This window comes from Xiphias gladius, chromosome 19, assembly GCF_016859285.1.
Source record: "Xiphias gladius isolate SHS-SW01 ecotype Sanya breed wild chromosome 19, ASM1685928v1, whole genome shotgun sequence".
Classification (NCBI taxonomy): Eukaryota; Metazoa; Chordata; class Actinopteri; order Istiophoriformes; family Xiphiidae; genus Xiphias; species Xiphias gladius.
In genome coordinates this window covers 3,248,101-3,261,681 of record NC_053418.1, presented here as the reverse complement: position 1 = coordinate 3,261,681, position 13,581 = coordinate 3,248,101, and the positions used below count along the sequence as shown (strand labels likewise).

At 41.6% G+C, this 13,581-nt stretch overlaps 1 protein-coding gene and 1 long non-coding RNA gene across 3 annotated transcripts in view; one reads left to right on the top strand and one right to left on the bottom strand.

The window, feature by feature from the left end:
* Window positions 1-710: 710 nt before the first annotated feature.
* LOC120805837 lies at window positions 711-2,307 on the bottom strand. Its single transcript, XR_005709606.1, has 3 exons — window positions 1,755-2,307; window positions 1,382-1,480; window positions 711-1,043 (listed from the first exon to the last, which is right to left on the bottom strand). It is a non-coding gene; the product is annotated as an uncharacterized LOC120805837 (long non-coding RNA).
* A 2,180-nt stretch (window positions 2,308-4,487) lies between these two features.
* Window positions 4,488-13,581, top strand: part of cds1 (CDP-diacylglycerol synthase (phosphatidate cytidylyltransferase) 1) — a 28,524-nt gene continuing 19,430 nt past the window's right edge. For both annotated transcript variants that reach the window (XM_040154126.1, XM_040154127.1), the window contains exons 1-2: window positions 4,488-4,595; window positions 4,694-4,857. In XM_040154126.1, the coding sequence (XP_040010060.1) occupies window positions 4,783-4,857 (75 nt within the window). In that variant the 5' untranslated portion in view covers window positions 4,488-4,595; window positions 4,694-4,782. The remainder of the gene's footprint in view (window positions 4,596-4,693; window positions 4,858-13,581) is intronic.

The window sequence follows — 13,581 nt, the reverse complement described above, 5'->3', positions numbered from 1 at the left end:
GAAAAGGACAGTATTAGAGAAAACAACATGACGAGAGGTCTCATCATTATTGTGTGGTCAGAAAAAAACAGCCCTTTCAAAGGCCCCAACAGCGGCCGACGATGGTACAAGGACAAGAACAAATCGTCGCTGTCTTGGGAGAAACCGTGCGTCTCAAAAATGTCCACTTTTCACGAACTGAAAAAAAAAATTAAAAAACTAGCCCTGTTTTCGAAATTGCTCCGGTGCATGTTACAGGTAATCTCTTAGAGTTTTACATGGTTTATCTTACGGGGCAGGAAAAATACTCTCGATCCATAGAGGATCATTTTTACACTGGACTCTGACGTGACCTGTGGCAGGGTGTTTAAAATGATTCTGATGGTGAAAGTTTCAGTTTGTAAAGAACGTGTCATGCTTGAAACCGCCTCTACCGCCAGCTCACAAGTCAACGCAAAGAGTTCGAGTCCGGCAGGGGGATATGTAAAAACTATATCTATCTATCTATATATATAGAAATCACACTTTTGGCACAGACTGAACCCCGTACAGGGCCGCCACGCTGGGACGTTAGTATCAGAGAGCGTCTGTGTGTTTTTCTGTCGCCTCATTTCACCTGCACCACGCGTGTGCGACGCCATTACTGCGGGCAAAACTCGGTTTGACCGGACTCCTGCTGCTGCCGGCGTCGGTAGTTGGACGTGAAGGAAAAGCGCGTTGTTTTCCCCCTGTGCCCGCGCCGTCTTGTTTTCGGTTCTGTGGGCAACAGCCGTGCGTTTCAAGTGCTGCTTTCGTTTCTACCCCGGAGAGAACGTTTTTCTTTTTTCTCCTTCCCCCCTTTTTGTTTCCCACTGGTCTTCAACATGTAAAAAGAAAGAAAGAAAACACTTTTCAGAAAGTACTTTAACATTCACCCCCACGGATCCCTGACGTTATACTAATAATATGCACCCTCGCTATCGTCCTCCTTGTATCGTTCTGCATTCATGTACTGTAATTGAGCGTGCAATCATGCCACCTAGCTGAGAGGGCCCAGTCAATCAAGAGTTCCTTTGCACCTTCACCTGTACAAAAGAGGAAGAAGAAGAAAAGTCAGGAGGAATCACAGGTTTTTATCGAATGCAGTTTTACGTTGTCATTTTAACAGAAAGGTGCATTTCACAGCAGATAAATGAACTGTACAAAGTATTTATGCAATTATAACTGGTTTTAGATTTTTTTAATGATTATTGCGATTTCAGCAAGTTTTGTTACTTGTTGCATGTCTATTAACACAGCTGACTTTCTGTGTCAGTGCATTGTACATGTTCTCGGCATTATATGATCTTTTTTGTTGTTGTTGTTGTTGGTTTTATCCTTTCTTGTTTTTTGTTTTTTTTGGAGGCATTGTCTGATGCGTTACCCCGAGCGACCGAGCGTCAGGTTTGTGTACAGAGCTGCAGATCGTGTCCCCAACCCCGGGTGGACTTTTGTACTCTTTGTGTATGGAAAAATCTGAGGACTAGTAGAGAGAAGAAGAAGAAGAAGAAGAAAAAAAAAGAGAAAATCTTGGATTATTTTGGTGGTCTTGTATTAGACTGCATTACTACAGTATCTGGTGTGCAATCTGTGATAGCTGAATGTTCCTTGTATATTTGTGTTCACTACATCCTCCAAGAGAAAAAACAGTAGAGTAACCCCCCCCCCCCCCCTTACAGAAACAAAATGTTACAATAATGCAATAGATCTGGTACTTATTCTTTTTAATTTCATTTCAATAAATAATTGCTGTTTACCACCGAAGGCGGACTCGGGTGTTTCATTTCGGAGTTCGGGCACCCGACAGGTTTTCCTCCGTGACCTTGTGGGGGAGGAAATTCAGTGAAATGTGGACACGGACCGTTAACAAGAAAAAAAAAAAAGTGTCACTAATCAGCAGTTCGAGTGATTGATTACCGAATATTGTCCCGCTCAAAACACCTTCCCAGCTCCGTGGTTTTGTACTTTATGAATGAAATAACGTCCGTGTGTATTTAGGCACATTTATGAACCGGCCGTTTAATTTGTGAAATTAAAAAAAGCAAAACCTGTGTAGGTTCAAGTAAAGCCACTCTGTACGTTAAGCTGATTATCCGGAGTCAAACAGTGCGGTCCATTTGTGTAGAAGGAGACATGCACCGAGAAGATGTGGACGGACGACTGTCTGTGTCCAAAAGTGGGCCCTTGGTGGCACCACACATCTGCCATATTACAGACACAAGGACCTCTGTTGACGTCCGCGGGTCCAGCTAATAAGACTTCATGAGACTGAGTGAAATTCCGCTGGAATTACTCGCCATTGCTCCGGGGGGGGGGGGGGGCGTACTTGGATGTGAATCTGTTTCCCGTGGGGACGGTGGGGTCCCCGCAAGTATAGCGATGTGTGTGTCTAAGTTGGGGACACTGGTCACCATCGTGGTTGATCGCCCACCCCAGCTGGTCAACCGAGCGCGGACAGACCGGAGACGGAGAGGGAGACGCCATGTCCACCGGCAGCGGACCTGTGTAAAGTTCGACAGAGAAAAACGGACTGAGACCAGAAGTCCCGTGGCTCGTCCTTCAAAATAAACCTCCCCTTCACATAGGTAATGTAATTCACAAATCACACACCGGTGGGGGGGGGGCGTTTGTCCTTCGGAGGAATCGGACGCTCTTGAATGAAAACGAATGAAACGCTCGAGAGCTGCTGCTTCTTCTCTCCCCCCGCGACATTTTAGAGGAAGGTGGTGATGGTTGTTTTATTTTTTATTTTACTTAACAAAGCAAAAACAAAAAAACAAAATAAGAAAAAAAATTTAAAAAACAAACAAAAAAAACAAAAAAAACCCAAAAAACCCCAAAACGAACCAGAAAAAAACATAAAAAATAAAAAAAAAAAAACCAAACAAACAAAAAAAAAACAAAAAAACCCAAACCAAAAACAAAACAAAAAACAAAACAAAACCAAAATAAAAAAAAAAACAGAAACCAGAGACGGACCATTGACTTTACTGATCTCTAAGTGCGTGTTACTGGCAGTACGTGTTTACTTTTATTTTAGTAAAACTGGAAGGCAGACATTCGTCTCGTGAGACGTTACTTCCGGTATTTTCCGGCTTCATTTTTAACCCTAGAAAGTTGCCCGGATGTTTTTCCTTTCACATTATTTAGGGTTTTGGCGGAAGCACGTCGCCCCGTCGCCGGTCAACGGAGGGAGACGGACCGCGGTGCTTCCAGTGGAGATCCAGGGCCCCCCGGAGTCTCGACCATGGCGGAAGAGAATCGGCTTTTCATTCATCAGACTTGACCTTTTGCTTTATTCAACCCGGATTTGGTGCTGAGATTTAGATCTGTTTTTTTGTTTTTTGTTTTTTTTTTTGTTTTTGTTTTTTGTTTTTGTTTTTGTTTTTTTTTTTTTTTTTTATTTTTTTTTTTTTTTGTGTTTTTTTTTTTTGTTTTTTTTTTTTTTTGTGTGTTTTTTATTATTTTTTTTTTTTTACTGAGACAGTCCCCTGGAGAAAGTACAGCACAAACCCAAGCGGCGCAGTTGTGGAGGAGGCAATCAGATCTTTTACTTAGGTACAACTACCAATACAACACAGTAAAAATACGCCGTTACAAGTAAAAGTGCTTAATTCAAAATACCTAAGTGTTTTGAACTAGATGCACATGAGATGTCAAACGTGAAAGTACTTGCCCTTTCCCCCGTGGTTATTATATTTGTATGTATTAAATCACCGGATCATCTTTACTGATGCGGTCACGTGTCTCCGTTGGTCAACGCTGGAGTTGCACTGTTTTGGAAGTTTCATCTGCAGCAACGTGTCATGTTTTATAAGACGATCATATGTTTTTCTTTGAGAGAGAGAGAGAAAAATAAAAGACATAATCAGGAATTAAGCAGTAACTACAAAACAAAAACAATATTCCCCTCTGAAATGGGTGAAGTGACACAAAATAATAAGCAACTCGAAACTGTACAGTAGTTGAGCAAATGTATTTTAGGATTGCAGTGATTAGCTGATTAATTGATTAGTGGATTGGCAGAAAAAAGAAATGAATCAGCAGCTAGCTTGTTGATCGATTAGTCGTTTCAGTTATTTCAGTTAGGTTCGACTTTCTCAAATGTAAAGACCCGAAACTTTGCTTTCTTATATCTGATTGTAGACGGAATATCTGTGAGTTTTGGGCTGTTGGTCAAATAAGACAAGCGATGTTGTTACGTTAGTCTCGGGGCTTGGGGAATACGACGGCGGGCACCTTTTACTATTTTCTGAGAAAACAAACGCCAGGTTCCCTGCGATAATGACAATAAGCGTAATGTAATTATTCCACAACTGAGGCAGAGCCAACTTCTACTGGCAAAAAAATAAATAATAATAAATAAATAAAAAGGAATAAATGGGAGACGGACGGGAGCAACTCGCGCTTCGGCCAGGCTTTTACTGTGAAAGCCGCCACCGGAAGCTGCTTGTTCGTTAGTTTCCGGAGCTTGATGGTGGTAGGAGGGGATCTGGGACCGTCGGGGACTGCGGTGATAAACAAATACACGCAGCGGACTGGTTAGTACCTAGTGGAGCCCTGTAGCATCGCTTCTGCACCGTCGCCGGACTCTCGGGGTAGGCCGACCTTTCTCCACGGACCGAGCTTTAAACTATCAAACCGGGTTTCTAAATAAATAAATAAATAATATATATCTATATATATATATATCCAGGACTTTATCCTTCCTCTCCCTCCCTCCCTCCTTCCCCCGGAGTCGGCTTATGTGACACATTAACGTCCCGGCGGCGGAACGAGCGAAACATGACGGAGCTGAGGAAGCGAGGCGGAGGCGGAGGCGGAGGAGACCCTGACAGCACAGAGAATATCAGCGACAAGGTAAAGTGCACCTGAAAGAGTTGGGGGGAAAAAAAACAAAAAAAAAACCCCAAAAACAAAACAAAACACACCGGTTCCTCTGCGAGACCTCGCCCTAAAAAAAAAACAAGTTTGGCGGGTTGTTGTCACACGCTCGGCCAACTGTGGCCAAGCTAGCTGGGTGTCCAGGTTTAGCAGGGGAGCTACGTAAGCTAGTGAGCTAGCTGCTGGCTCCGGTAATCCCGCAGCCGGCCGTGACACCAGCCACGGAAACTGCCCCGCGTTAACAAATAACGACTCGTTTTTTTTTTTTTTTTGTGGTGCGACGTTCACGTCCTCGTCGTGACCGAGAGCGTCGCCGCATTTCCACACTGTCATCACGACATGGACCCAGCGGTGTCGTGCGCCTGCTGCCCCAGTCAGAACCGTGCGTGTCAGCCGAATATCCAGCTCCAGAGTTGGACTGGATGTGGTTGTGTCACAATGAACAAACGGGCCTCTGGGCTCATGGTGGAAGACATACGGGGGATCCTTAATGGGGAAAAACGGAGGGACCCAAGTCCCTTAATTGGCCTTATTTGTCAGTTTTTATCGCCTCTTTTACTCATTGATTTGCACCACTCTTCTGAACAACACCTAACTCTCTGCATGACCGCTGCACTGAATGAAAGGATCAAAATGCCTTACCGTGCAGTGAGGAAGGGAGCAAAGGGGGGATCTCAAGAAAAAGGGGAATATACAGAGATTTCAAAATGTAAAATTAAGTCTGCAAGAGCGTGTGTTCAGTGTGCATATTGCTTTACAACCTATAACATGAATATAATTCAGTTTTTAGGAAGGTTTCTCAACTAGAAAATGCCAACTTGTGCGAAAATGCCCTTTAACTCTGTTTTTAAAGATAATCATTGTAGTGCTAAAACAGTGAAGCAATGAACAGTAGTACTGATTGATCTTGACCTTTCACTCCTGACCTTGGAAACAGCTGCCGACAAAAACAGTCTCCGCTCAAGGCCGGCTCACTCACCATCTCTGTAGCTGTCTCCATCAAGTCACGTCAATTTAATTTTCCACAGCATAAAATCACAAATTTGCCTCAAAGGGGTTTTGCAATCTGTACATCATAGGGCAGCGGTCTATCTGTGGACCCTTGGTTCAGATAAAGAGGAACTCCACAAAATACATTTTTAAGGGGTAAAAAAAAAAGAAATGAAAAATGGGGTGATACTTCAGCAGGAGTAGCAGAGAAGGAATCTCTCTCTCTGAACCTATTCTGAGCATTTTCAGGACTTGCCATCCAAGTTGAACTTGGCAGTCTGTCCTTAACCTCGCAGCAGCTTAATTTGGGTGGTTGATTAATCGGTTAGGTCAATTAGCAAGCAAAAATGCCAAACATTTGTTGTTTCTAGCTTTTTAACTATGACGATTACCGATTTTCTGTCATTTATCCCTGCATACTGAACATCTTTTGGGTTTAGGTCCGTTGTACACACCAAACAAAGACATTTGGAGGTGTTTCCTTTGGCCCCGGAAACCTGTGATGGGCAATTTTTTTTTAATTATTATTATTTTTTGACAAAATGTAAACTAAATTCACAAATCTATTAATCGAAGAAATCGTATATAGATTACTCAATAATGAAAATAATCAGTAGAAGCAGCCATCTCAGTGCCTTTTTAAACAACAGAAACTGGAGGTCATACCACAATTCACAGCTTGTATTGTCAATAGTTACCGTTAGCTGCGGTATCTATCACCAAGACAGAGGAAACTATCGAGACTGGAGGTGAAAAGCATCCGCAAATAGGTGTTGGCATTTTCTATTTTGACACTTGCTATTTCATTTTCATTTGCAGGGTTAGTTTTAACAACCCTAACCTTTGAAAAGAACCACTAGCCCCTTTGGCCAAGTCACTCTGGACGCTAAAAACATGTGATGGACGTTTATTTTTTTAAAACAGAGGAAGCAGTTAGATTAGAATCAGCGAAATGATCAGCAGATCAACATTTATTAGTTTCAGCCATAAATCTACGTCAATGTACAAACTGGTCAAACGCGCCGTTGACGTTTATAGACCAAGAGTCCAAAGATAAATTATATTTCATAATAGTGAAAGTGAATGTCTTTAAGCCAGCGTTGTTTGTGTTTTTACTCCATCTTTCTGTGAGCTGAAGGGTCCTGTGCTTGTTCTTCTATAGACAACTTCCCGCTCCCTTCTCTCCAGAGTCCTCCTCAAGGTGGGACTGATTTCAAAGATTAAGCAGACTCAGCTCACAGCTCCACTTGTGAGTCCTGCTCCCAGACCCTGTGTGACGTATACAGGGGCTGTTTTGCGATCCCACGGAGAAAAAGAGCTCGCTCACCGATACTCTGCATGACGACTCTGAAACTGAAATGGAAACCAAGCAGCTCAAAACGGCCCAGCAACACTGCAGACGGCCTTTAAATCAAACATGTGCTGTTGTATGTCTGCTTTACACAAGGTCACCTATTCTGACTAAGTTGTGCTGTCGCAGTTACCGACATCTCCATTTGACCTTGATACCACCGCCTGCTAGTTGGACAAAACTGGACTCTGAGAATTTGGGATGGGGAATTTTTTTTTTTTTTTTTTTTTTTTTTACAAACAAGTGATTGGGATTATGAAATCATCTGTGGGTGTAAATCCCCTTTCCTGTTGCTTCATCTTGTGCAAAACACAGCGTTGACTTCATCCAGGTTCTGACTGCCACTCTTTGGAATTCAATTCCCTCTGGAGCCACTCGCGCTAAAAACAGATTCACTCTTTATATCAATCACGTGTCACGTGCATCTATCCGTTCCTGGTTACTGTCGCTTGGCTGTGGGTTTGCAGCTTGGTCATTTTGGCACAGAGCCACATTTGAGGTCTCATTAGTGTCCCAACGTGTTTGTCCTCATCTCGTTCACAGTCCTTTTTTGGCCACCGCTAAGGAATGCCCCCCCCCCGCGCTCCATAAAAAAACAAAACACATGAGATATGTGAGAAGCATGACTTGACAAATCCAAGCAGGGATATAGTGAAGTGTGGCAGATACCCCCCCCTTTTTTTTTTTTTACATATACAGAAGAGTTCACCTTTCTTTTTCAAGTTGATTTAAACTTTTTGTTGCTAAATTATCAGAAGGTTGTTCAAGATGGAACAAATAACTGAGGACGTGATACGTTCTTCCACGAGATTTGATCATTTTCAATTCTCCAGCGTCATTACTGAGATAAAATTTTGCTGCGATCCAGAGGCGGAGATGTCTCTCTTTTACCTCAGACGTTCAGATTCGGAGCCGTTCAACCTTTTTGCCAGGTTGTGGCTTTTGTGACACTTAAATGATGGTGTATGTGTTCATGTTGCTGCGTTCGTCTTAAAAAGGCTCAGGCCTGTCGTCCCTTTACACCCTCCTCAGTTGTCACTTAAATCTGAAAGTGATAGGTCTTCATAATCCCCAAATGAATTACCGTGAATGATTAATTCACACTTAGTAAAGTTATTTTGGCATTGGGGTGTATATTTTCCACTGAAGTTACACAGGTATCATGATGTACTGTGTTTTTTGTTTGGTTTTTAATACAGTATAGTAGAACCCAACTGACGCTGGATTTTTGATGTCAGTATCAGTATTTGGGAGTTCTAGTAAGGATGTACGGTATTGGCGGACATTTGTTTTTCAACCAGATAACATTACCATTCGAAATGGATCCCTCAAATTTGGTTATTAAAGAACGGAGATCAATAAATGTATTGAGTGGGAGATTTTACTTTAAAAAAATGCTCCTGTCAGGTGAACGAACCGTGTAATTGCTGCGGCATTTTTGCACTGCAGTGTCTTAGTACTTGGTACTACACACCTGTATACAAATAAATCATGATATCGATCATTCAGCCATGCGCACAAACAGGATGATCCCTGCTCCGACTTGGCTTTAGATTATAACTACATGAAAACGGTACCTTTCGAATGGCATAAAATGTTTCAAAATGTGAGTTGCAGAAACTACAACTTAATTTACGCCTGTTACAACATTTTTAGGTTTGGTTTGAGATGATGTACATTGCTTTCACCGTATGCTGCCATTTCAACCGTACGAGCCACTTCGGCTTGTTCAGAGATCCTGTTATATTTTAGAAGTTTCTGTTGAATTTTGGTCACAGTGCTGTTGGTTAAAAAGTTGATTTTTTTTTTTTTTTTTTTTTTTGTCTGTTGATTGTTAAAATCAAGAATAACAGCTTTGTGCTCATAAGCAGCAGATATCTTTTCGTTTGGTTGTTTGGGCAGGTGAGAACAGTAGTATTAAAGGAGTACCTATGGAGTACTAGGAGTACTGTTCAGAGCTTCAAAATTTGAGTTTCTGGCATAAATTCAATGTTGTCCATTAAGATGGGAAATAGTTCAGTCATTTGAGGAAATTACCACAGAAAGAGAGACTTTATGGGTGAAAGGAGTTGGACACTGTCATTTGGATGATTACTAACAGCCGCAAGTTCCTCTGTTTGGAAAGCCAATTACACTAAAATTGACCAAGGGCAAAACAGAAGAACACATTTTCTCATATTTACCCAACGGCATTCAAAATCAGATTACTTAGTATCAAAGAAATGAATGAGGCTATCATGTTGAGCCAGGATTATAGACTGGAGTATGGCTTGTTTTGATTTCCTGCTGCCAAAATCGTTAACCTAGCCAGATGAGGAGTTACCACACCTGAGCCTGGTTAATTAGCTACTTCTGAGTCCATGTGACTTTTGGTTCCAAGCCCTTGATTGACTTAAGTTGACCTCGTACAACAATGCAATAAAATGAATTTTTGTACAGTGATTCAGATCAGAAGGAACAAACAGTAGACATGATTCAGCCCCAGATACCAAGAGAATAATATTGGGCAACACGTAACTAGGATGTGCATCGCTGTCCGCCCAGAAAGTGTTGTAATTGACGATGCCGCTTGTGCCTTCTGAATGCATCAAAGATCTGCAGACTGTCAGCGAGTGAGAAACAAACCCATCAGTCATACTTTCGCCAATATATGGTTTCTCGTCTCCGTCAGCCAGTTTGGGGTGTTTTAATAAGAAGCAGGCTTTCAGTGCAGAGCTGACAGAGTTTTCAGAGGAATGAGTCAGCCCGATCTGTGTCTTATTTTGGAGGTTAAAGGATCACTTTGTTGTGTCACATGCCCTGCAGCAAAAACCAAACAGATCTTGTTCATATGAGATGTACTTAATATTGTCATTGAAGAAAAATGACCTCCTTGAAAAATGACCAAAACAATTAATCGATTATCAAAACAGTTGCCGATTATTTCTCACTTTCAGCTCTCAGTAAGTGTTTTGTGGCTTAGCTAAAGTGGCTTGAGATATATATATATATATATATATATATATATATATATATATATATCACCCCCTCCCTGTGTGTTATCTCCAAGGCCAACATTTATTTTCATTAATTAGTAAGCTCATACATGCACACCCGGCAGCGTGTGCTTGACTCACATATCGAGCTTGTGCTCTTCACAGTGCTGCTCTCCGCTCACGGTACTGATACTGTTGCCAGGACAGTTACCTGCGTGCTCAAGACTCGACATGACAGATGACCTTGGCGGGCTGTCTGCCGGCCGGCTGGCCATAACTGAAGCCTCCAGCAGCAGCACCAGTAGCGGCGGTGGTGGCGGCAGCAGGCAGTTTAACGCTCTGATAGTCACAGCTTCACTCTGCAGAGGCCTAGTTAAAAATGTCTTTTGGACAGCAGGGGATTTTTTTTTTTTTTTTTTACTACTTCACGTTGTGGCTCTGCATTCAGTAAAGCCTTGTTTATTCTTTGTTTTCAACCACTAGCTCACTGAAGTTAAAAAAAAAAAAGGATGGCACGGATTTTAAGGATTTTGTTATATCAATGATTCTAGGGACAGTAACATGGGTTTTTAATGTAAAACATAAAAACATAAATCTTAATTACATCGATGATCCCATGACTTTTAATGAAGCACCAGAAAGAGGTCCAAATTGACATACTTTTAAAAGTCCTACCTTCAGTTTCAGCTGTACTTACCGGTTAACCTGATAATCAAAACTAAATTACTCAGGCTGACATTATGTTTGTGGTGGCTGTCTTCTGTTTGGGACGGTGGGTTATTTTTCCTTAACCGTCTAGTAGTGATTTGGCAAGTTCGTTCTGTCAACATTAGTTCGAATAAATAAGTTGCTGTAAAGGTTTCTAGGTACTGTTATTTTAATGTCTGTCAGGTTGATCCAATAAAGTTTAAATAAAGGTGATCTAAGGCTTACAACAACCTTTTAAACTGCCGCACTCTTACCAACGCTTGTCACCATTTTTTTGGTCATTTTTATGCATATATTTTTTCCGACACCGTAAGATGACGTCCCTATTATTAATCTTACTGACAAACCTCTGACGAAAAGATGAACGGTGAAAGTCATGAATGACCGTGTAGAGCTGAGCTTGACAGGCAGCGTTGTCTCTCCCTTTTTCATGCATTCAACAATATTAATTTCTGGGATGAGCAACACAGTCAAACAGGGCCACCTCTGAGGCTACGGCCTGTTGTGTCTCCTGCAAAACCGCCCTTTTTGCTTCGCGCTGCAGTTGGGTAGAAAAGGGCCGAGCTGTTGAAAGCTGAAAGTTGCTGCTAGCAGCAGTGCTACTTCAGGTCAATGTTCGTTGCTGATTAGCCTAATTCCTCGCAGCATGAGTGAACCCATGTAGACTGTAGCTTACTCATTGATCCTCTCCCCTGTGAATAGAGCCTGCGCCTGCTGCTACTGCTGTCTGCAGGTCTGGACATCACAGGTGTGTAGACTTGTTTGGTGTGCCCTGGCGAGAATGTTGCTGGTGTAGACTTGTTTGGTGTGCCCTGGCGAGAATGTTGCTAAGTTTTCTTCCTCAATAGCAGCTTCTTCTTGCCGGATAGTGTTGATCAAGCTAAATGGTCATAGATTCATTAGATGTCGAGTGGTTGCAGCGCAACTAACTGCACTATTTTTTCAGGTTGAGTTTGGGGTTTGTAGGAAGCTTTTTTTGCAGCACTTGAAACTTGAAAACTGTACCTACCACATGAGTCTTTTCAGAGGTCCTGTTGTATCCTAAAAGTTTGTACTTTACTGGTAAACTTAGTTAAGTTCTTGTTAAATTTTAGCTACCATGCTGGTGTTTGAAAAAGTTTTTGTCACTGTACAGTTCGATTACAAAACAACAGCTGTGTGCTGACATGCGGCAAAGATGCAAAGATCTTAAGTCATCGTGGCTGAAGTAAAAAAAACTATTTCATTTCAGCTGTTACTGAAGGGAAATTTGTCAGCATATAAGGTTGTGGTCAGCGCTACAGACTGTACAGACTGTTAGTGTGCCCGTATTGTCAGTCATGCCTTTGGCATTCCAAGATAACCATGCACATCCCTAATCAAACTCACAAACCGGAGCAACAGCTTTTTATCTGCAGGGCACATTGGCGTGAGTAGTATAACCACTCACTATAAAACAATCTGTATATTATTAGCTCTGCTAATATGTCCCGAAATGTCCCAGAATCATGGGTTCTGTGAATTGATGTCAGATTTCCATCGGAAATCCATCGGACTGGTGTAAAATGTTACATTTCTGTCACAAAAGTTTGAAATCATCATTATAATTGAATAATTACGTTACTTTGTTACATTTCTCTGCGAAATGCTGGTTATAATGGCTTAACTTCTGTTCCATCGCCGAGAGGAATTATTTTAAAGAATCCTGTTTTCATTAGGTATGTATTGTTAGGTTGGTCGTCTGTATGGGTCAACATCGGCCTTGAAATCTGATGTGGGTGTCAGTCAGAAATGATTTTCTCTCGCTATTAACTGAATGATGTTTTTCTTGGTGGACAGTGGTACTTGGTCAAATGATCTCTTTTGCTCCTGAATTCTTACAATAAAACGTTCTTTGAAAAAGATTTGTACACAAATACATTTTAGTATCAGTCAATAAAGGTAGGGAAATTGTGACTTCAGCTTAGCCCAGCTTACCTGAGTTTGGAAGCACACTGACAGAATATTAATTAGGTGTATAACACTCGATAAAGAACTACCTGTACATACATACAATCACACTGAGCTAAGGTCTCCTCAATGCATCTTCTCATAATTTCAGAATCTTCTTTCTGTCTTTTTTCCGTCTGAAATTCTGAAACATCATACCAGGGTTTTCTATTTGCAGTTGCTGGCAAAGTTCAATCACCTCAATATAAAACAGTGATTCTTTTGTCAGCATTAACCTACTTCAACTCTCATGAGGTTTTGATAGCTCTCCTTTGTCAAACACTTGTGGGAAGATGAGTGCTAACAAAGTCATCGTTGTCTTATCCAAATGAAATGAGTTGCTCAGACCTTAGACCCGGGTCCGGTGGTACCCAGTCAGCTCAGAAAATGAAGACAAATGAAAGTAACCCTGAAGAAATACATTAAGGAATGAAAGCTAGTGAAACTAAACTAACCCAGAAGTGCCCACCACCTCTCAGTGCACTGAGACGGTTGGTCGGGCTGTTTAACAGACGGCTAGAATCACAATTTTAGTCTCTGCCGGCGGGTTTTGGTTGAGGAAAGTAAATGTAAAAATTAAGAAGATGAGATTCAATTGTTTCTTTAACTGTTGCTTTATTTTTTTGATTTTCTTTTTCCTTTCCAAAAGCAACCTGAACACTTTTGTGAACAGAAGCAGGGCTGCAACTATCAATTATATTAATTATT